At 35.1% G+C, this 21,809-nt stretch overlaps 1 protein-coding gene across 1 annotated transcript; it reads right to left on the bottom strand.

Annotated features, from left to right (window-relative positions):
• Nucleotides 1–201: 201 nt before the first annotated feature.
• On the bottom strand, nucleotides 202–18,424 carry LOC144968689 (alpha-(1,3)-fucosyltransferase C-like). Its single transcript, XM_078907268.1, has 10 exons — nucleotides 18,294–18,424; nucleotides 10,088–10,595; nucleotides 9,347–9,430; nucleotides 8,103–8,231; nucleotides 6,064–6,227; nucleotides 5,380–5,599; nucleotides 4,454–4,613; nucleotides 2,866–2,948; nucleotides 2,112–2,242; nucleotides 202–402 (listed from the first exon to the last, which is right to left on the bottom strand). The coding sequence occupies exons 2-10, from the start codon at nucleotides 10,588–10,590 to the stop codon at nucleotides 335–337; spliced, it is 1,542 nt and encodes a 513-aa protein (XP_078763394.1). The 5' UTR covers nucleotides 10,591–10,595; nucleotides 18,294–18,424; the 3' UTR covers nucleotides 202–334.
• Nucleotides 18,425–21,809: the final 3,385 nt, after the last annotated feature.

The following is a 21,809-nucleotide window of genomic DNA, read 5'->3' as shown; positions in this document are numbered from 1 at the left end:
TGATTAAGAAGGAATGTTCTGATTTTGATCTATTTTTTCTACATGTACACCAGCTAAACAGGTACACTTCTACCATCTCTCCTTCATCTTGAACAATCTTCTCAAGCTCTTAAAACATCACTTTCTTCCTCAAAACGCTTTCCTCATAACAAAGTCTAAAGGTGCGATATCGTAGGAAGGATGAGGTATGATTTCAGAAACGCAATCACCTGCTGTTGCTATTGACACTGAGGCATGATGACACAACACATTGCCTGCAAAAGTATAACTCCTCAACGTTTCCCCTGGATGTTTTGTAGTCGACTCATGCTTTAGTCTATTTGAGAGTTGTGAGTCATATTCCCCAATCATTCTTTTGTTCTTTGGAGAACAGTGATAGCCAAACATAATGATGCCTTCCTTCTGTGAAGAAAAAGAACGGTGCGCATGACTTTTACCACATCTTTGCCTTTTGGTGGGTGGGGGGGGGTTGGGTCTTCAAGGGTTTTCCATTGTTATGAGTGGTATTTTATCCTCTGTATCACATTGAAAGAGTCATGTTTCATCCATCTGTTAATAAAAAGTCCTTTTTCACAAATGCTAGGAAAATTTTGCAATAGCACCTTCTTTCCTCATTCTTTTTGACAAAGCTGCATTCCTTTTTTTTTGGTGTTTTTGGTGCACAGTAAGGTAAAAAGAGCATCAGAAATTTCCAATTTCATATGTGTAATATAGCCTGAAAATTTAATACGAATCTGACTATTCCTTAATAACCAGTTCAATTTATATTTGATCAACTCTTCTATCAATGCAGTGCGCTTAGTCAGCTGGAAATAACATACCAACACATAAAACTATGTGTCAACTTGAACGTTTATAGTCCGATTGATACAATTTACTGAGGACTACTCATAAAAATGGCTGGTTAAAAGCAATAAACATGCTGAGTGACGTCAACTTCATTCCTTCCATATTTCAATTATTCAGGAATCAAATCTGATTGAAAAGACACTTAATTTAAAAACTAAAACTTCATGAAGAATTTTAGAATGATAGTAATTAAAATTTGTACTTAATTTCCTGACACACATGCACTGTTTTTGCAACTTTCTCCATAATTTTGTGAAGAACATGTGGCGAATAATAAACACAATTACTCAAAATAAATATTTTTGACATGACAGTATTGCTCTAATCAAGCAAATCTCATTGTATTAATATCAGACTGTTACGTAGTCCTTCAAGCCATTAGGTTAATGGAGGTGGAGTTTTTCCCGGTTTCTATAGCGGGAAATGGACAATCTGTCTATCGCAAAGTACTTTCTGCCAGATCTAACAAACCCAGCCACCCATTCAGTGCTGAGTAGACAGGGGGATCAGAAAAAATCTCAACTACAACCAGGATCGATCTGGGTCCTGTTTTATGCAAAGCGAGTGCTCTACCAACTGAGCTATCGGGATCCCAATTAGACTGCTAGTATCCCTTATTAATGGAATCCCTTCAAATTGCTTGCTGCATTGAAAATGTAGCGCAGTTATTGGACTAGCTCAGTGATGAACTATTGGATTCTAATCTCTCATTTTTTATGGGAGAAAGCCCCCCTCTGACAAAAGAGGACAAATGATATATGGGATAGCAGAGACATCAAAGGAACAGATCCTCACTCACAGTTTGGGTTGTAAATGCAATGAAAAATATATGGTGAGAGTGCAACTTGGTTTTGTTACTACATACTTTATATCACTCTTGGTGTGTTCCATTGGTAATAAGAATATTTTAGGTAAATCGGTAAATTTAAAGTAAAATCGTCATAAAAAATAGAATTAATAAAAACTGAATAATTAAGCATATATAAATATAAATTTGCAAGAGTCATACACCATGAACTACTCTAGAAGGCCATCAGATACATACAGATAAAAATCGGTGACATGTTAACAATTTAATCATAAGCATTTGACTTTCTTAGTTTTGGCCAAACATAAATTGGAAATATGCAATTTAAATATTCAGCATTACTATTATACATAAAATCTGCAGATAACCTATCTGTAAATACCCTATTAAGGCTTAGATGAGACAACTTTTTTCATGATACTCAATTTTGCTAATCCTTAAATGGTGCCCTGACCTTTCTTTGGATAATAACATGTAGCACGCCCAAATTTGTCCTGTAAATCTGGGTAGAATTTGTTGGGTGGGTTGGAGTGGAGATACTCACATATCAAACACTCTCGGGCTGGAGGTTTTACAAGTGTCCATCTGTGTGAAGAAGATCGAGAGAAAAAATAAAAGAATAATGTATTCTTATTTTTTGTTTTGTGGATATCAAGCTGATGACAGTGATGATGCTGAAAAGAAGGATGATTATCACAACAATAAAGATTCGTGAGACAAATGCAGCAAATTGAAGAGATAACAGAAGCAGATCAGAAAATATTAGATTAATACTAATAAACACATTTTATTTTGCAAGCTCTGACATGACAAGTCAAAAAAATAAATAATAATAATAAAAAATCAATTTCTTCTAATGTCTTATCCCAAATTGAGGGACCTATTATATACTTCTCTTACATTGCACTCTTGATTAGATGGTTTGTGCTCTAGTGAAGATAGAGCCTGAAAAAGCACAATATTTCTCAATCATTAGAGAAAACATTAAATAACCACTGGTCAATATTTCCAAGTAAAGACAATTATTTCTATCGCTTCTATATCAAATTAATACATAACATCTTACAGAAGACTTGAGTTTAAATATTCTTATCAAAGTTGTTAACAATCCAAGTAAGTAAATCAAAAGGCAGTCAACTCAATCCTTCATACTTTGTAAAACCTTTTGAGCAATGATGCCAGTGTCCAACTGCAATTTTTATACTTACTCATCTTTCAGCCTCAACATCTCAATGTAGCGTTGTTTGTCATTACCTAAGTCTATGAGGTATTGTGCCAAAGCATCTGGAGACTAAACGAAAATTAAAATGACTTGATCAATCAATTATCATTAAAGAGAATTTAAATCAGACTTTCTATCAGAGTCACGTCTCTTATCTTTGAAATAGTTGCTCATGATTATTCAAAATGATTCATCAAAAACTAAAATGGCTAATCCCTCTAATGGCAATGTGAGATCAATGGTTACATTTTTCAGCAAGTTGGAGCTCAATCACATTAACGTTGAGATGTTCAAACATCTCTAAGCATTGGTGGATTGGACAAAATTGACCACATGATTTCATTTTCCAAACTTGGAGACTTGAATCACCTTATCTTACAGGGTGAGATAAAGTGATAAAGGATATTGTGTATGTACCAACTATTCCATCATGGCAATAGTTAAAAGACCATAGTGTAGCTGCATTAACTCTAGTAGAGAGACTACTCTCGAGACAGTGAGACTTAACTCCAACAAAAGATTAGTCAAGGGTCAAATTACAAAAGGAAGTCATTTTGAACACTTGTAAAATGTATCAGTTGTCACCATAAAGTATTTTTGTTAAAACAACCGTTTTGAGATTAATGGAACTTCCTTTGACTAAAATTTAATTTCCCTTAATTTGATGTGTATTTCAGGTGTGTATCTATATTGCTTACTAAATCGTGGCCCTTTGAAATTAATGATCGTTTGGAAAAACACCTTCTATAGTTGCACTGCAGATGTCACCTGAGTTATCTCAGACTTTTCTCAAGGTAGATTCTAAAGAAAACTAATTTATTATGCCATCAATTTTTTCATCCCCTATTAAGAATGTGACAATATCGACTTCTCAGATATATAAAATAATTGTAATCAAATAGTTATTTAAAAAATCATTGTGCATAAAGGCTTATATTATTCCCAATTTGGATAGATTGAAAGTATAGTGCATTAACTCTCTCCTTACCAGCCATTTTTAGAATTTTCCCCTAACATTCACACCAACCCAACACAAAAATAGACTTTTCCTAATCAAACAAAAAAGTAACAATGCCTTCTATACATAATGTTGTTCAGCAAAATGATCTCAACAACACAGTGTTTAGTAGTTATAGCTGTACTCAAAGCATTTCTTTACATTTTGTGATGTACAAAAGAAGTGAGAATGAGAAAAATGTTGGCTGCATCGTAACGAATGTGACGATTTTCCTGTGGGTGGTAATGAAAGGGTTAAGGCATATATTGTCCCCAATGAGGATAGATTGAAAGTTTTGTGCATTAAGGCATATATTATCCCCAATTTGGATAGATTGATGCATTCTGCATTAAGGCATTTATTATCCCCTTATCGTGAAATAATAGGAATTTCCTATTCACCTCAAAAATTCTGCAAGCCGCTAGAAATATATAAAACGAATGTTCAAAAATTTTAAATTAAAAAATTAAGCAAACAATAACGCAATTACTAAATAATTGTGGAAACTTTTCGTAACTAGTTAAGAATTATATTTATCTAAAATTATATTAGACAAGAATGTAAGCGGGTAGCTCACCTCAAAATCATCAGCATCTATGAAAATACCAGATGGAAGATATTTCTTATATTGAAATCCACCTCTCACAACAGGTATAACCTGGACATCTTGAAACAGCTTAAAGAATTTTTCAGTAATGTAATCTAAACAGTAGGCATTTTCAAAGGCCAGGTAGAACCTGAAAATAAAATGGGGAAAGAAAAATTAAATACAAATTAGCTAAGAAAGAGATTTAAATTCCAGTTTCTATCCCAAGCTAAGGAAGAACCCTTTTAATCTCATGACAGTATCGACTGTGACTCAGTGCAACAGAAATGGCAACAGCAAACAATGGCAATAAATTTATGAACATTAAAATCCTCACGAACGTCTAACATTATGTCTGTTCAAACCCAAAAAGACAGATGATCGTAGGAATTATGAAATCAATGTTTTCAAATGTTAAAAAAGCATGAAAGTTGATAATTTTATATATATCAGCAAAACTTTACATAGAAACTTTTGGGGCCGTGTGAATAATGCGTATGCAGATTTGTTGAATATTCAAAACCAACAATAGCATTTTTCTTTATTTAAAAGTAAAGAAATTTGTTGTTGTTTGTTGCTTTAGGTCTCTTCCAACACAATTGAGGTTATATGAGAGACCGCTGAAACAAAGAAACAAGCAATCTAACAAAAATAGTACAAATGTAAATCAAAATCATAACCTAAAGATATCATAAGCTAAATTATAAATAACCAAGAACAAACAGGCAGAAGATTTACAGAAAAAAAATATCCCCTGTCAAAAATACAATCACAAACTAAAGAAGCAGGATAGGCTAGTAAAGAGAAGAAGAAACGACATCACTATCGGATCGTACACCCATGCGAACATCATAGGTATATGATTCAAGGGTGATGCTCCCATCCAACCACCCGCAAAAGTAAAGAAATCAGCTTACTTGTATTTATTTGTGAGCAAAGGTAAACAGACACTACCATCTTGAGATCTTGAGTGTGGTCCCCTGGGGTGTTCACCACACGACAAGTTACCACATGCACCATAGATATCCACATCTAACATTGTCTGCATTTGTTTCACATAATCTTCTCGTTTACTAGTTGTATCACAATGGCTCACAAACCATGCAGCCATTTTTGTCTTTCCTTCATAGAGGCGATCTGTAAAAATAGAAATTGTTTTTTAAAGTAGTGCAACAATTCAATTCAAAGTTGTGCATATATATGCTATAAAGGTAAGATTAACTAATCTATATAAAAACATAAAATAACTCCAAAATAGCTTTTGAAACCAAAAGTGGTAATTGTTATAATCTAGATTCAATAAAAACCCTCAATTTTTGAGCAAACAGTAGAAAGAAACAAATAGAATTAGTTTTACCCTGCAAAGAGCAACAAGGTCATAAATCAACCTTCAATCAGAGAAGTAGGTAGATCAAGTTACTGCACTAGAGTCATCAAGGTTACATTACCATCTTAGTGTCCAATAGGTCTTGATTATTGATTTTTCTTTCCCAATCCTGAGTCAAGATTTCAATTCTATGACATTACTAACTATATCTAAATGTTATCTTAAAAGTTGTGACAGACGCTATTCTTATTTGAAAAGGTATGAGAATACGAACCATAGTCTTTTGGAGGTGGCTGAGCTAATTTTCTAAGGCGTCCAAAGATAAATTGGATATCAGAATCAAGACTGTAGGTAAATGTATCATTAAATAAAGATCTGATATTGCTTCGACCAAGCTCAAATCCTCTTATTGCAGGATCAATTGTATACATCAACCACCTGAAATAATGAGAAATAATGAATTTTTTTTTCTTAAAGACTGTAAGCTCTGAAAATACTGTGTTATCTTCCTTGTTATCCTTGCATCTTTGGTTCTTTTAGAATTTAGGATGAAATAGTGGCAGCAAATAAATTTTAAACTTTTATAAATTGTTTTTGCAGATTATCTAACAACAGTTCATAGTGTCGCATACCAACCATGTCTAGAAATTTTAAAAAGTAAATTTCATACAGTGCAGATATTGACAACGCTTATATTGACACTACGTCAAAGTCCCATTTTAATTTTTTTTAAATGTTTCTTGCTTTATAACATTAGTACATTAAGATCTTGAACATCAATATAAATTTACCAAAAGACAATTATATTGACATAGCGTTCTAACAATGTCAGTAACAATCTTTTGTTTTTTCAAACAAGAATACAATTTATAACTGGACAACGATATCCTGCTGTGAGGTAAAATACAACAGCCAATGAACATGCAGGTCTCCCGCTGTGAGACTAGATTATTGTTCAAAAATATCACATGAATGGGACCAATACAGCAAATAAAATTGGGCCAGAGGACTACATCGCCATTGATCAGAACCATGAGGTGAAGACTCAGTGGATATCATTGTTCTCGATATGATGAGAATGCCTGATGCAGATTCAGACAAGAAGGATACACTGCAACCGGAACCAGTTTCCAGTCATGCAGATATAGCAGCTATCAAGAACTTATGCTGCTTTATATAACATCCTGAGGGCACTTCCTTATTTGACATCAATGCAGTGTTGAGGACAGGGCCAATTCCTGACTTTCAGACACAGACCACTATATGTCCAAAATTTCAAAATCGGCCCTTTTACTTTTAAGTGCGATTACATCACTCAGATTAATTTCCCTTGCTGTTATTAGCATTTTCCAATTGTTTGTTTCCCTTTCATTTTTTAGAATGACTGATATATTGACATGACGCTTATAGTGACATTTTACAGCAGTCCCAACATTAAAGTCTTGGCCAAGTCAATTAAGTTTCTGATCGATGTAAAACAATTCAAAATAATTTTTAATGGGTTTTCTTTTTGTTTTAATTATTCCATAAATCAAATGTGAGCATGATTAAGATGACATGCCAGTATAAAATTATTTATGAACAGCTCAGAACCTGAGATGATAAGATATATAAGATAAAATATGTTTGAATTGATACAATTAATGCCTTTGACCATAATATTACAACTGATAAAAGCATTATTAAAAAATGAAACTGAAACAGATACAAAACAAAAAGAATTGATAGAGAAAAAAAAAAAAAGAATTGATAGAGAAAAAAAAAAAAAAAGAAACAATAAAAAATTTAAAAATTAGCCCAGCCTCTGGCACAGGGTTGTGTTGTGCTTTAGGAATCAATTTTGTGGCGGTGGCCCAGAAGAACCCTCAGGAATGGTCCAAAAGCTCATTTTGAGATATTTATGTTTTATAATACAGCAATATTTTCGGAACATTTTGCAGTATATTTCATCAATTTATCATAAGTTCATGAGATATTGAGATTTGGAGTTGGGAAGGTAAAGAATTGTCGAACTGAAACATACATTTTTTATGACAAATATTCTCACAAATGCCTTCAACATTGCTATTAAGAGGGTTTATAAATTGATTCAGTGATAAAAAGTCAATTTCGACACCTGAGCTGCTAACCGTGAAATTTTGCCTTTGTCTTGAAAAGACTGAGTGCGTGTTCCTGCAAGTTTTCCTAGGCCAACATACAATTGTAAAGAAAGTACAGCAGTACAAATGAGAACAAAGAAGAAAACCTAATTATTTAACATCAAAATAGTTGAAAAAGTGAAAAGTATATACCCTAGCTATTTCCATATCTCACCTTTGACCTTGAGGCCTTTGAAAATTTGGTATTGGATGGTCGCGTAGATGATTGGCTGCAAAGGCGACCAAATCAGCTTGTGACATATCTGTGACAAAGGCACACTTTTTGTAGCGACATGCCTTGAAGCTGAAAGATTTCCAAAAGTTACTTGCATTACATAAGAATTCCTCACTAAGTTAAAGAGTCCTGTCCTGCAGGTTGCAAGCAATGGTTATTGTTCAAATCAATGCTATAGAAACTAGGATAGACTTCATGGGCCTAATGACTCCAAATGACTCTTTTTTCTTAAACTTTCTTACAATTATCATACTTACTTACTTACTCACTGCCCTTTATGCTGACTGCAGCATGCTATTTCCAAAAAGAAGACTCGGGAAAGCTTGTCTCACAAGTCAGAAAGAATATAACACAGCGTGGAACAAAAAGGGTAACATTTTTATTCTCCAAATATTCTTCTCAATGCTGTATAATATAAAGTAACGATTTTGCATCAGAAAAAATTAAGCCTGAATATCTTATCTCATCAATACAATAAAATTGATACCAAGAATGACGAGATTGATCCACAAATAACAGAAATATAAATTATTCCCAATATTTTTTTGTGTTTACAAAAATTATCATCTATGTCATTTTTAATCAACAAAATTGTAATTTCTGTCCGATTTTCACATAATTGCAATGTCAATGGTTTCCACTAACAAATAAAAAAAGGACCCAAAGCACAAATTCTACTGGGTACATTTTAACTTTTTGTCGATATGTTGTCAAATCATCAAATCTGAAAACAGTCATCAGTGTGGCTATCCAGTTACCATTGACAAGTAAGTGTCATAATATGTTACGAGTAACAACAGCACTCGAAGTTTCTGAGGATCTGAGAAGCATTGACGTAACTCATGGACTGTGGTAATAAACTCTATTTGCTAACTACGTCGTGGAAGTGTGATATTTTGGATTAGATGTCAGAAAGTAGAGATTCTCTCCCGCTTGATTAGGAAACTCCGTTATATTGGGAAAGCACAGGGAGATTTGTCAAACGGGAATGGAATGACAATGGTCTTTTTCGCGTTAGACAGGTTCCAACAGAGAGTCAAATTAGAGGAATTTACGTTGGGGGGATTAGGGCTTTCCGTCTTAGACAATATTATGTCTTATAGAGGTTTCCATTATGGCAAGTTTGACTATTATATATATTACAAATAATTACAAATAATTGAATATCGAATGAAATAACTCACCTGCGCTTTTTCATCTGATTTAACTCCCATGGTAGAAAAAATGATATGTATTTAACTTCTGTCTCTACTATCGGAATACTCAACCTGAAATGAAAAAGAAAAGAAAATCAAATTTATTTAATAGGGGTAAATGCTTTAAATCAAAACCAGCTTTAAAACTATGACACATATTCACAAACTAAATAAGAATTTTGTTGTGAAAAGAGAAGGTACATGTTTTCTTTAACAAACTTTTATGACAAAATAAGATGACCCAAGTGAAATGCACATTGAATTTCAAATTAGTTGTGGAAAATGGATGCATGTAAGAAAGTGAAGATCATCTTAAACAATAGCGATCGTCTACATTCAATTATCACCAAGCAAGCTTCATATGCTATGTCACACTCGTGTTTGTGACGAAAATAAATGTAAAATTGAATTTGATGCTTGTACAGTCTAACCTTATCAAGTGTATCACAATTGAAAATCAAACAAATTGTTCAATTTTCCATTCATATGAACTCCAGGGAATTAAGTTGGATACTACCAATTCGTATCAATATGAATGCTTATTATGTAACAATTATGGTCTTGTTTTAAAGAAGGTATGAGATTAAATATATGTTGAAGCCTTATACAAGTGTCAACTATTATTATTATCAAAAAAAAATTTTTTTAATGAAATGCAGAGAGGTATGTATTTTAAAAAACATTGAATCGAGAAATTGACTTAAGGATACTTAAGTGTTTGAAAATTACCTTTTTTTCTCTTCTTCCTCGTTGTAAATATATGGTGAAATCTTCAGCTTTTCTTCCTCACTTAATTGACCATCATCTTTCTTCATTTTTCTCATTAACTGCCTTCTCATCATTCTTGGTTTTTTATAATCTAACCCAGGTGTAGATATCGAAATTGAATTAGTTTGTATTTCCATTGTTGTTCCTCTCATCTCAGTAGTAATCCATTTCTTTGTGACAGAGATATCATTTTCATTTTTCGCAACCTCCAATTTATAGCGTACATCATTATTCTCTAACCAACTTCCATGACGACGAATTTTAATATCAACTCCTGTTGGAGACAATATTTCATTACTGCCAGCTCTATGGTAAGCATTATATCTTGATGCCACAAGGTGGCTCTTTGGGTGATTCCAATTAGAGGAGAATGACTGGGATTGATAAATTTCAAACACAATTATAAAAATGCAACTGATGATACATAAGGCCGCCAAAATAGCAACAACATTCTTGAGTTCCATCAAACCTATAAATAAAAAAGCAAGAAAGTACACCCAAAAAAATAAAGTGTTGAATCATTTTTGAAACGCTATAATAAAACCCAAATTTTACTAAATTCATGAAATGGGCAAGTATACGAATACATGGGTACCTGAACCCGTTTACATAGTAACCAGACAGTCACATTGGCTGTTATCATGGTGCTAAACTATATTGAATGATATACTGGCAGGGGAAGCCCTTCCCTTCATCAAACTTTCTTTTAGTTTTGGCATTAGTGTGAAAACTTGGCCCTGGTTCTTGGTGTTAGGTTAAGTTGATTACATCAATATTTTAAGCATTGATGATCAGAAGAAAAGTTTTACTTGTTTTTAAGGATGAAAAACGGCTTTGGATGGATTTTATGACCTGAAACTACAGCACTTCCAGTAGTTACCACCATTTGGATTTTAAAACTGGCCTGAAGTGGCTGTAGGGTAAACTTAGAGGGTGGGGGGGGGAGGGGGGGGGAGATAAAGCTTTGCCCTAAATTAAAATTTATTAAAGAAAATAAAATGTTGAAATTACATGCGTAAACAAGAATTTTGATTTACAAGAATCAGATTTTCTAGTCCAAAGTAAATGCTTGCTTTTCAGCCAATTAAATGCCGTAGACTATTGTTACCATAGCCAATGTACACCCTTGATTGGCAGACAAAAGACAATGATATCTAGTCCCTTTTAAGCCAGGTGACATGATCGTTTTTCATATGTGAGGCAAAGAGTAACAAAAACCTAGCTCACATGGTACTTGGCATTGCACAAGTGTTCAGAAACCGGTCAACTGCCTGTCACTGAACTTTTGTGCAATATGAAGCACCAGGTGGTCAACCAGATAGTGAATGCTTCACACCCACGGAACAAGGCTCAGTCGTATAAGATACTGCACTATCAACCCCCAATCTCTGATCACACATGAATACGAAAGCAAATCATAGTATAGTCCACTCTTACCTCGACAAAGTTGAAAAGAAAAGTTCTGGCTATAATTTAATACCTTTGACACGCGAGCCAGTGAATGCTTGTGCAACTTGCAGTGCCACATAAGCTAGGTTTTTATTGTGCATGTCCTTGGTGATTCCCCTAACTTGACCAGGGTTGCCATTTGGCCACATAGAGAATCATGTTTGGATTACTTATCTTTATATTTAAAAATAATTTTTAAAAACTTTTTCCTAGACTTATCGATTTTGTGTTTACCAAAATCCATGAGTTTTTCAAGGAGTTCAAAGTGTTAGTGCAGCTATGTGGTCTTGTGGCATGACACTCGCTTTCGGAAGGTCCTGGGCTCGAGCCTCGCTCGGTGCATAGTTGAGTCCTTGGAAAAGATTCTTTACTCACATTCTTTCACCATACTCAGGTGTAAAATGAGTACCTGGCTGTTAACAGTGTTGTCTCTCCAAAAAATTGTAATATCGCCGAACAGGCGTCATGTCTCATTCTACATGTTACGTGTTGCTGTTGATCAGGGACCCTTTGTAAAGCGCTTTGAGCACATTTAGTGGATATTGCACTATATAAAAGCTCTAGCTCTAATTTTTTAGTATTGTTTTGTCTTAAAGTCAAAATTGGCCATGAGAAACTGGTCACGCTGGCCATCTGGCAACCCTGAACTTCACCAAAATCATCAAGAGCTGGGCTGAAATTCCACATACCAGCACCACCATGATTAATAGTAAATATACTGGCTTGCTCACCTGAAATTAAAGTGATATTTATCCAAAAGAAAAAACAAATTTATCTATTGAACCAGAAAAATGGCTTGTTTTCAATAATTTTATCGATTTAGATTTGCAAACGAGATACAGCTGTTTGGCCATATTTGAAAGTTTTGTCGTAGCTTTGTCCTAGATTTTATCTGAATCACGCAAAAGCAGCCAAATTAACAATTAAAACTAAAATATTATTAGTATTAAACTCTCTTTATGGCCACTAGAGAGCAGCAGAACAATTTCAGAGATTTTTTATTAGTTTTCCGCCAAATGACTAAATATCAGAACAAGGGAACTAATCCATATTTAGGCTCTTATTACTGTTTTAACCTTTGCATTTCATTAATTCAGTTTACATTAATTCCATCTTATATTTTTAGATATAATTTGAAACATTTTACTAATAGTCTTTTAAAGAATCTCTTGCGGATATTATCTATATTAATGGTTATTCTATACTTCCTCATGGAAATGGCTTAACTTTATAAATATTGCATATTGAAATAATGGAGTATATGTAACTCCCAATTTTGAATCTATTGAAGACTTGTGTATCATATATTATCTGTGTACATTTGATATTATAATGTATATATTATTTATTATGTATTACATGTAACCCATGACATTTGATGTTTGATCACAGGTCTTCCCTGAGTGGCGCCTGTATATGGAAGTTCTTCCAAGAACAACAACATCGTGGGCTACCATGCCATTATAGACTAAGTGAAGATAATTGTAGACTTGGAGGTGGAGTGAAGTCTTCAAGCAAGCAATGGCTGGCTCTATCTTTTCAAGATAGCGTACTTAGTTGAAACTGCAACTGTCGATGGCTCGAAAACGATATCAATAGTCAAGCACTTTACTTTTTGGATGCCCTACCATAACAATTCTCGGCATTGGTTAAGGAGTGAGGTCCCTTCCGCCATCTTGCTTGTTTATCACAGAGACAATGGCCAGATTATTTAAGTGTTTCAAGACTAAAATCCTTTCTAGCAACCAAAAATGTAACCAAATTTTAAACTCATTTTAACTGCCATTCTGATGATCAAAAAAAACAATAACAACAATAATAATTTTTTTTAAATCTGACCTTAAACCCGATATTATTAGTGAGCCATATCAAGAAGATATTCAAATATTTTTTAAATCTTACCTCAAACCAACGTGTCGGGTCTGACATCCGAATGCAATTATGGGCCTAGTTTAACATTGTTATAATGGACAATAATTTGAGTCATTTTTTAAAATTTCCATTACAACAATGAGTCCATAATGAGTTGGGTTATAAGATCTGCGAATAAGTGCACATCACTTAAACCTGATACCAGTCTGACAAACGAAGGAGAATATGGTCAAGAAATAAAGAGAGTGAAAATGCCTTTGTTTTTTGTTTTTTAAATATGATATATATCTCTCTCCCCCTCCCTCCCTCGCATCCCTTCCCCTCATTTTGCACAAGGTTATTCTATTTACTACTATTCATCAAATTGACTCATTTTTGGTTGCTAGAAAGGATTTTAGTCTTGAAACACTTAAATAATCTGGCCATTGTCTCTGTGATAAACAAAGAAAGATGGCGGAAACCAACACTTATAGACCTAGTTTTATCATCTGAAGAGAGCATGGTGAAAAATTTGACTCATAACGCTCCCCTTGGCAAAAGTCACCATCATGTTTTAGCTTTTAACTTTGTGTGTAGCACAACAATTGAAGTAAAGAAAAAAAGACGGTATACTACAAAAAAGCTGACTTTGATAAACTGAGAAAGTGTGTGAATGACAGCAATTTACTTGCCAAAATTCAGGATAAGGATGCAAATGGTACATGGAACTGCATCAAAAAGACTGTAGAAACTGCAACTGAGGAATGTATTCCTAAAAGTGGATCAGGGCCAGCAGGCAAACGCAAGACACCTGTCTGGTGGAGTGAGAAGGCTATGTCTAAGTTACGTAATAAACAGACATACAAGAAATACTTGGGAACACTAGACCAAAAAGACTGGCTAGCCTACACAAGAACCAGGAACCAAGCAAAACTGGCGTGCCGAAAAGCAGTTCTAGACTATGAAAAGTCTATTGTGCAAGATGCAAAAAATAATCCAAAGGCATTCTTCTCCTACGCTAAGAGTAAGATGAAAGTGCAAGAAGGCCTAGCCGACTTCAAGGACAGTGATGGTAAACTTGTGTCAGACGACAAAGATAAGGCAAACCTCCTCAATACATTTTTCTGTAGTGTATTCACAAACGAGAGAGTGGGGGATATACCGGATTGTGAAAAACCTGAAGTCGACTCTTCTCTTAGTGACATAATATTCACTTGTAAAGATGTGTGGAATAAGCTTAAAAACTTAGGCCCCTCGAATCCTCTGGCCCTGATGGGATACACTCATGTGTACTAAAAGAGCTGGCAGAACAGCTAGCAGAACCTTTAGCAGAGTTGTTCAACAAGTCACTTAGTAAGGGAAGCTCCCAGCATCTGGAAGGATGCAAATGTAACTCCACTTTTAAAAAAGGGTGAGAAGAGCAAAGCAAGTAACTATCGTCCAGAGTCATTAACGTGTGTGATTTGCAAAATAATGGAATCTTTGATTAGGGACAAACTAGTCAAATAATTAATGGAACAAAAGTTGCTGTGTGAGTATCAACATGGTTTTATATCAAAACCCTCATGTACCACTAATTTGTTAGCTGCTCTCGACTCTTGGACTAGGTATTTGGACATTGGCATACCTGTTGATGCAGTGTACCTTGATTTCGCCAAAGCATTTGACAGTGTTCCACATCAACGCCTTATTAAGAAACTTGGATCATATGGCATCAGTTCATGTTTGCTGGCTTGGATCTCAGATTTCCTGATTGGGAGAAGACAGCGTGTTAGGGTGGACGGCAGTTTTTCGGACTGGGCACCAGTATCGAGTGGTGTTCCGCAGGGAAGCTGCCTTGGTCCAGTTTTGTTTGTAATATTTATTAACGATCTTCCAGACGTTGTGGACTTTCTGTGCCAAATGTATGCAGATGACACTAAGGTATTCTCTAGAGTAGACAAGGAAGAATTCATAAATCAGCTCCAAAGTGATCTTGACAGCTTGGTACAGTGGGCTGATACATGACAGCTTAGGTTTAATGCAGACAAGTGCCATGTCTTGCACTTGGGATATAGAAACCCGCACCATCAGTACATAATGAGAAAACATGACTCTAGCGAGACTGTCATACTTCAGCCTACTGAAGAGGAAAAAGATTTAGGTGTGTTAGTAGATCAGGAACTGAAGTTCTCTAAGCACACAGAAACCCAAATAAATAAAGCAAACAGAATCGTTGGCTTCATTAGGAGGTCGTTCACTCATCTTCATAGAGATAACATGAGACAATTGTTCATTGCACTTGTACGTCCCCACTTGGAATTTGGCAATGTAGCATGGGCACCACGACTGCAGAAAGACAAAGACCTCATAGAAAGTGTTCTAAGACGCGCAACTAGGGTTATTCCTGGATTCAAAGATCTAGAATACACAGAAAGACTGAAAAAGATATGAATACGGAGCATGCAGTATAGGAGAGACAGAGGAGACCTTATTGAAGTGTTCAAATACACGCATAATTTATACTCTGTAAGCATGAGCCTTCTAAATCTTGATTCCACCAGCATCACCAGAGGACACAGATTCCTCCAAGGAAAGGTGTTCTTTAAACCTTAGGCAGAACTTTTTCTCAGTTCGGGTAGTCGACAAATGGAACCGCCTGCCTGCAACAGTTGTCGACGCCCCTTCATTGCAGGCATTCAAGTGCCGTCTTGATGCTCATTGTGAAACAGAAAAATACTGTTTGTAAAGTTAAATTCAGACACCTCCTTCCACTGTGTGGCATGCCCAGTTTTGAGAGACGTGAATTAAGTACGTTCACGAATGCACAAGAGCAGATAAAAGGTTGTAAAAGCCTACATAAATCTGGAAAAAATACTAGTGGTTGTGTCCCAAAACAGTTAATATATCAAGTGATATTTAACACAAGATGAAAGTAAATAGTGATCAAATGTCAAATCCAGCTCTTTTTTTAAAAAATATTTTAAAGCAAATGGATCAATGAAATTTCTTTTGTTACTTTGATCTGAAAACGTCAAACTGGCAATTCGACTTTTTATTTTCAACCAGGAAGAAAGTTGTTAATCATCAAATCTGTTCATAGTCCACCAACCATTTAAATTTTCATTACCTACCTACCTGTTAACTTTATTGATCATCTCTTGTTTCTATAATTTGCTCATTCTGGCCACAATTTTGGGGACGACCGGGAATAATTTTTATGTCGCAGACGAATTCCTAGGCCATGGTGTTGTTCGCCCCAAAGCCCAAAACCCACACCTGTTATTTTCCTGTCTGCTTCGCACAAGACAATACAATTTAGTATCACACGTCCACAAAACTAGATCCAACAACATATTTTTATTTGAATCAGAGATAAAAATAACTCCCAAAACAAGGAAGCAAAAATGGTGGAAATATGTTTAGCTCATATATGAATTTAAAACATTCCGATACCGGTGTGGATAGGCAGCTCAGTGGGTTAGGCCACCTTTCATTTTACTCCTTTTAGCTGCACAGATTCGACCCAGTCGCGACCCCCCCCCCCCCCCCCCCCCACACACACAACACATTTTTTTATTTTTTTTACTTTTTCTTTCTTTCTTCCCAATTGATTTTCATTGTTTTCACTTTTGTTCCGAGTTCCGAGCAAGAGTTTTTTTTAATCAGTTGAATTTTTTATTTCTCCGATAATATTATTTCAATATTTAATTTGCTCTAGATCTATTATTGTTTTTTTGTTTGTTTTGGTCAAATGATAATAATAATAATAATAATAATAATAATAATAATAATAATAATAATAATAATAATAATAATAATAATAATAATAATAATTGTAATATTTGTTATTATTATTACTATTACCATCATAATCATTATTATATTATTATCAATAATAATATTATTTTTATTATTAATACTCTTATTATCATACTATTACTATTATTATTATTATTATTATTATTATTATTATTATTATTATTATTATTATTATTATTATTATTATTATAATTATTATTATTATTATTGTTAACACTATTCCCTGCTCCGAGGGAAATCTCTCTTTTTCTTTTTTTTTTTTATATTTTGACCTAAACCTTAGAGTTTTTTGTTTGCTAAACCTTTATGTAAATGTTCCGTTTCTGAGCATGAATTTCTTAAATTGTTTTTATTTTTAAAACAATTATTGTTTTTTCTCTCCTCTATCTGACCATTTGGTCGCTCTCTGATATTTTCTGTTTGTTTGCTTTTTAATTATTTATTCTTTTTAGACACTATTTGAGATCGGAGTGGGGACGAATATATTTGCTAGAAACTAGAAAAAAAAACAAGAGAGAGAGAGAGAGAGAGAGAGAGAGAGAGAGTTTAATAATAAAAAAAAAAGAGGTGGGGGGAGGATGGATGGGACATTTATCCCTTTCAACGTTCTGTAAAAAGAAGACGGAATTTAAAAAAAAAAAAAAAAAAAAGTGACGTTACCAGGATTCGAACCCACAACGTCGATTATGGTCAAACTTCCAGGCAGACGACTAAACCATTCGGCCATGACACCCACTTCGAAGTCGACGCATATTGTGTATATGTAGTAACAACTGATTTTAATGTTGGTTAATTTTATGTTTTTATAGATATTTTATTAACTTTCCTTATTTCTATGTGCATCTGGAAACATTTCATGTTCTGGAATGTGGATAATTGTTTAAAAGAGCGGAGTTTCAAATATGCGTCTGGGGATAGTGAAAATTCGTTATCCCCAGACAGGTGTCTGGGGATAACAAATTTTTATTATCCCCAGACAGGTGTCTGGGGATAATCACAGCGATCTAATAAGATTAAGACCTAAGACTTCCAAGACATAAGATAAAAGTCCTTTACTTTTACTTACCAGTCAGTAGTCACCGATTATCAGTATTGCTATTTTTCATTTATGATGAATGGCTAGCCTAAACTGAAACGGAAAACTGTTTCAATGGGGTCAAAAACAATCTTCATTTCTCTCATTTCATTGTCAAATTCTAATATATAAAGACAGATCAAGATCGCCTAGCGGCTTGATGCAGTAGACTACAGGACAATTGGTGTTGGATAGTTAGATATTATATCATTTCTATTTTCGAGCATTACTTGCTCGGTGTATAAAGTATCTTACTCTACAAGAAAAGAAATCATAGTAGTAGATAGTAATGGAGTTGGGTGTTTGATAGTGTCGAGCGGAAGTCTCGATGATACCTCAAGTCATCGGCCACCAACACTCAAAACTTCCCGAACTCGATGACCAAGGAAAAGTCGGGAATTCCCGAGAAGTAGCACTTCAACTGAGCTTTGGGTGGCTTTTTTGTATTAAAACTTAAAATACATTAAAAAAATTCACTTTGTATAATAATAAAACATTGATACCTATAACCATTTTGATCTATTTACGACGTTTGTGTTTTGTTAGCTGTTTAAAATATGATATAACGTCAATACCCAATACCAATGACTAGGTATTGAATGAAAGCACCGATGACTAGAGCGATGCTCGAGACTTTTTTGAGTCTCGAGACTCAAAAAAGCATCGAGACGCAAAAAAGTCTCGAGCTTCGCTGGAATCATCGCCGACGAGAGAGGGGTGAACAATGCAGATAGTACACATTGTTAGTAACGCGTGCGTCGCTCGCGCAGTATAGTCTCGAGACTCGGGACTCGGGACTCAATACGAGAAGCATCGACGACCAAAATTCTCGAGACGAGAAAAGCATCGAGAACTAAGTGGAGGTCGGGAAGTTCTCAGTCGTCGATGACCTGACTTCTCAAACCCTAAAGCATCGATAACCTTTTGGTGAACCGGATGCCCTCCCCTAGTGTTTGAGTGCATTCACCTATTGTTGAGTGTTGAGTGCTGAGAGTCAAGAGTGTCCTCCCTTGAACTTTCCCAGATTCATTTTGTCAAGAAAGATGCCAAAAAAAAAAAAATCACTTAAATAATGCTAACTTCTGAGAAAAAAATGCCGAATTTTTTGAAGGCACCGGTTTTTTTTTTTAATTTTTTTATTTTAATCTGTAAAAATGTTCATAAGAGTAGTCTTACTTATCTTGTCATTAAGTCGCAAGCTCGTGCATCGAAGATAATCGCGTCTGTGAGTATGGTGAGAACACGGTGATATATTATGCGTTTGTCTTACCCCGCTGCCGTGAGGTTGTGTCTTGATTTGGGAGACCTTCCGAAAGCTCCTACATCCCCACTATTATTTTTTAGGGGCTTTGGGAGGGGGGAATTCTTTTTTTAAGTCCCCCCCCCCTTCCCAAACCTCCTACTAGAACATGATAAAGAAAAAAAATACTGGGGATGAAGGAGCTTTCGGAAGGCCTCCCCTTGATATGATAATGTTATTTTTTAAATTCGTATTTCATGCAACTTGATGAGGAAAATCTGTCCCTCTATCTTGTGAAATTAGAAAGTACCAAAAAACTAGGTGCACATACTTTTACAGGTCTACGGTAGCAAACCTACTTGAAAAAATGGATGACTGGTCGAGAGACCTGGAATTAGGCAACAATTTAGATGTCATATACCTCGACTTCAAAAAGGCATTTGACAAAGTTCCACATTGGCGCCTAATCAGGAAATTGGAACTATCACATTAATGATCAGATAGTCAAATGTGTCCGAGATTTCCTCAAGGATAGATGACAAAAAGTGGTAGTGAATGGAACAGCATCAGCGGAGAGACTGGTAACAAGTTGAGTTCCACAAGGAAGTGTACTGGGACCAGTTCTTTTCCTGATTTATATCAACGACTTGCCAGACAATCTATCATCTAAATGTAAAATCTTTGCCGATGATACAAAGCTCTACGGAGTAGCTAAGACAGAAGAGGAAAGAAACACCTTGCAACAAGATTTGAAAAAAGCTTGAATAATGGTCCGAAACACGGCAGAGAGAGCTCAATACAGACACATGTGCAGTTCTTCACCTCGGAAAAAAACAACAGAGAAGCAAACTATATAATGAAAGAAAAACCCCTGCAGAAATCCAATGGGAAAAAAGACCTAGGAGTATTTATTGACAGGAAGCTAAACTTCAAGAAGCAAATTCAAGATGTTCAATCTAAGGCTGGTAGAACACTCGGAATAGTGAAAAGAAATTTCAAGAATCTGGAACCAAAACACATGACTACCATCTACAAGACTATGGTTAGATCAAAGCTGGAATATGCCAACTACACATGGTATCCGAAGTTCGAGGGAGACAGATACTGTTTGGAAAGAGTGCAAAGGAGAGCAACAAAACTTATCACACACCTGAAAGACAAAACCTACCGTGAGAGACTGAAAGAATTAAATCTCCCGACCTTAGATTATAAGAGAAGAAGAGGAGATATGATCCAAACATATAAAATAGTAAGGGCAATAGACAGGGTAGAGGTAGGATTTCTCCAAACAAGAACATTGAGACACGAGGAAACGGCAAGAAACTGGAAAAAGAACGTTTGAAGGAACTTTTTAAAAAGCTAGAATTGTCAATAACTGGAATAAACTGCAAGAAACTACGGTATCAACAAAACAAAAATAATAAATTCAAAGCAGAGTTGGAGATAAGTAACATCCTAGGAAACAAGTACAGTTATAAGAATTGGTCCAATCATTAATAGATGAGGAGGAGCGAAGGAGAAAGCTCTATACATAGGTATCCAAGTATGACAACCAAACTCAATTATGGATCTGATTTAACATTTTTGTAATGGACACCATTTGGCGTTGGTCTGAGAGTATTTCCATTCCAACAATGAGACCATAACATCTTGGGTTATCAGATCTGCAAATAAATACAATTTCACCAAAAATATAAATCTGGCTTAAAAATTTAAGGAATTTGGTATTAAAGTCGTCAAATTGGCAATTTTATGATGGGGGGCCATAGATACCACTACTTTTGATATCAGTACTCAATAGTTAGAAAAGTGAGTGGAGCAGGCACTTATGTTGGTAACAACAAGATATGAAGTGAATAGAAAAGTGCCAGAAGACAATAGAGAATAAAAATTTTTTTCGCGGCGGTGGTGGGGTTTGAACCTGCGACCTTATTGGTACGACAACTCCGCCTGGCAGGTGAGAGCGTGGCTCTACCGTGTGAGCTATCCACGAACACAAAATATTCGTTTCAAACTCAAAGTCATTACTAGATCCCTCTCTCACCCACTTCTTGAGACCGCCGATTCATTCGTACACCACCATCGCGAATAATTTTGACCAGCAGTTAAGCTTAGTAGCCAATATTCTCAACACAAACATATAACATAGAAACGATTGAGACATTGAGTATGCTCCGGTGTATGGGGTGAATTTTTAATTCAGAAAAGTGAGTGGAGCAGGCACTTATGTTGGTAACAACAAGATATGAAGTGAATAGAAAAGTGCC

Source organism: Berghia stephanieae, chromosome 3, assembly GCF_034508935.2.
Source record: "Berghia stephanieae isolate SIO BIC M18660-M18661 chromosome 3, UCSD_Bste_1.3, whole genome shotgun sequence".
Taxonomy (NCBI): domain Eukaryota; kingdom Metazoa; phylum Mollusca; class Gastropoda; order Nudibranchia; family Aeolidiidae; genus Berghia; species Berghia stephanieae.
The sequence above is the reverse complement of the archived record's forward strand: the minus strand, read 5'-3'. Positions and strand labels throughout refer to the sequence as shown.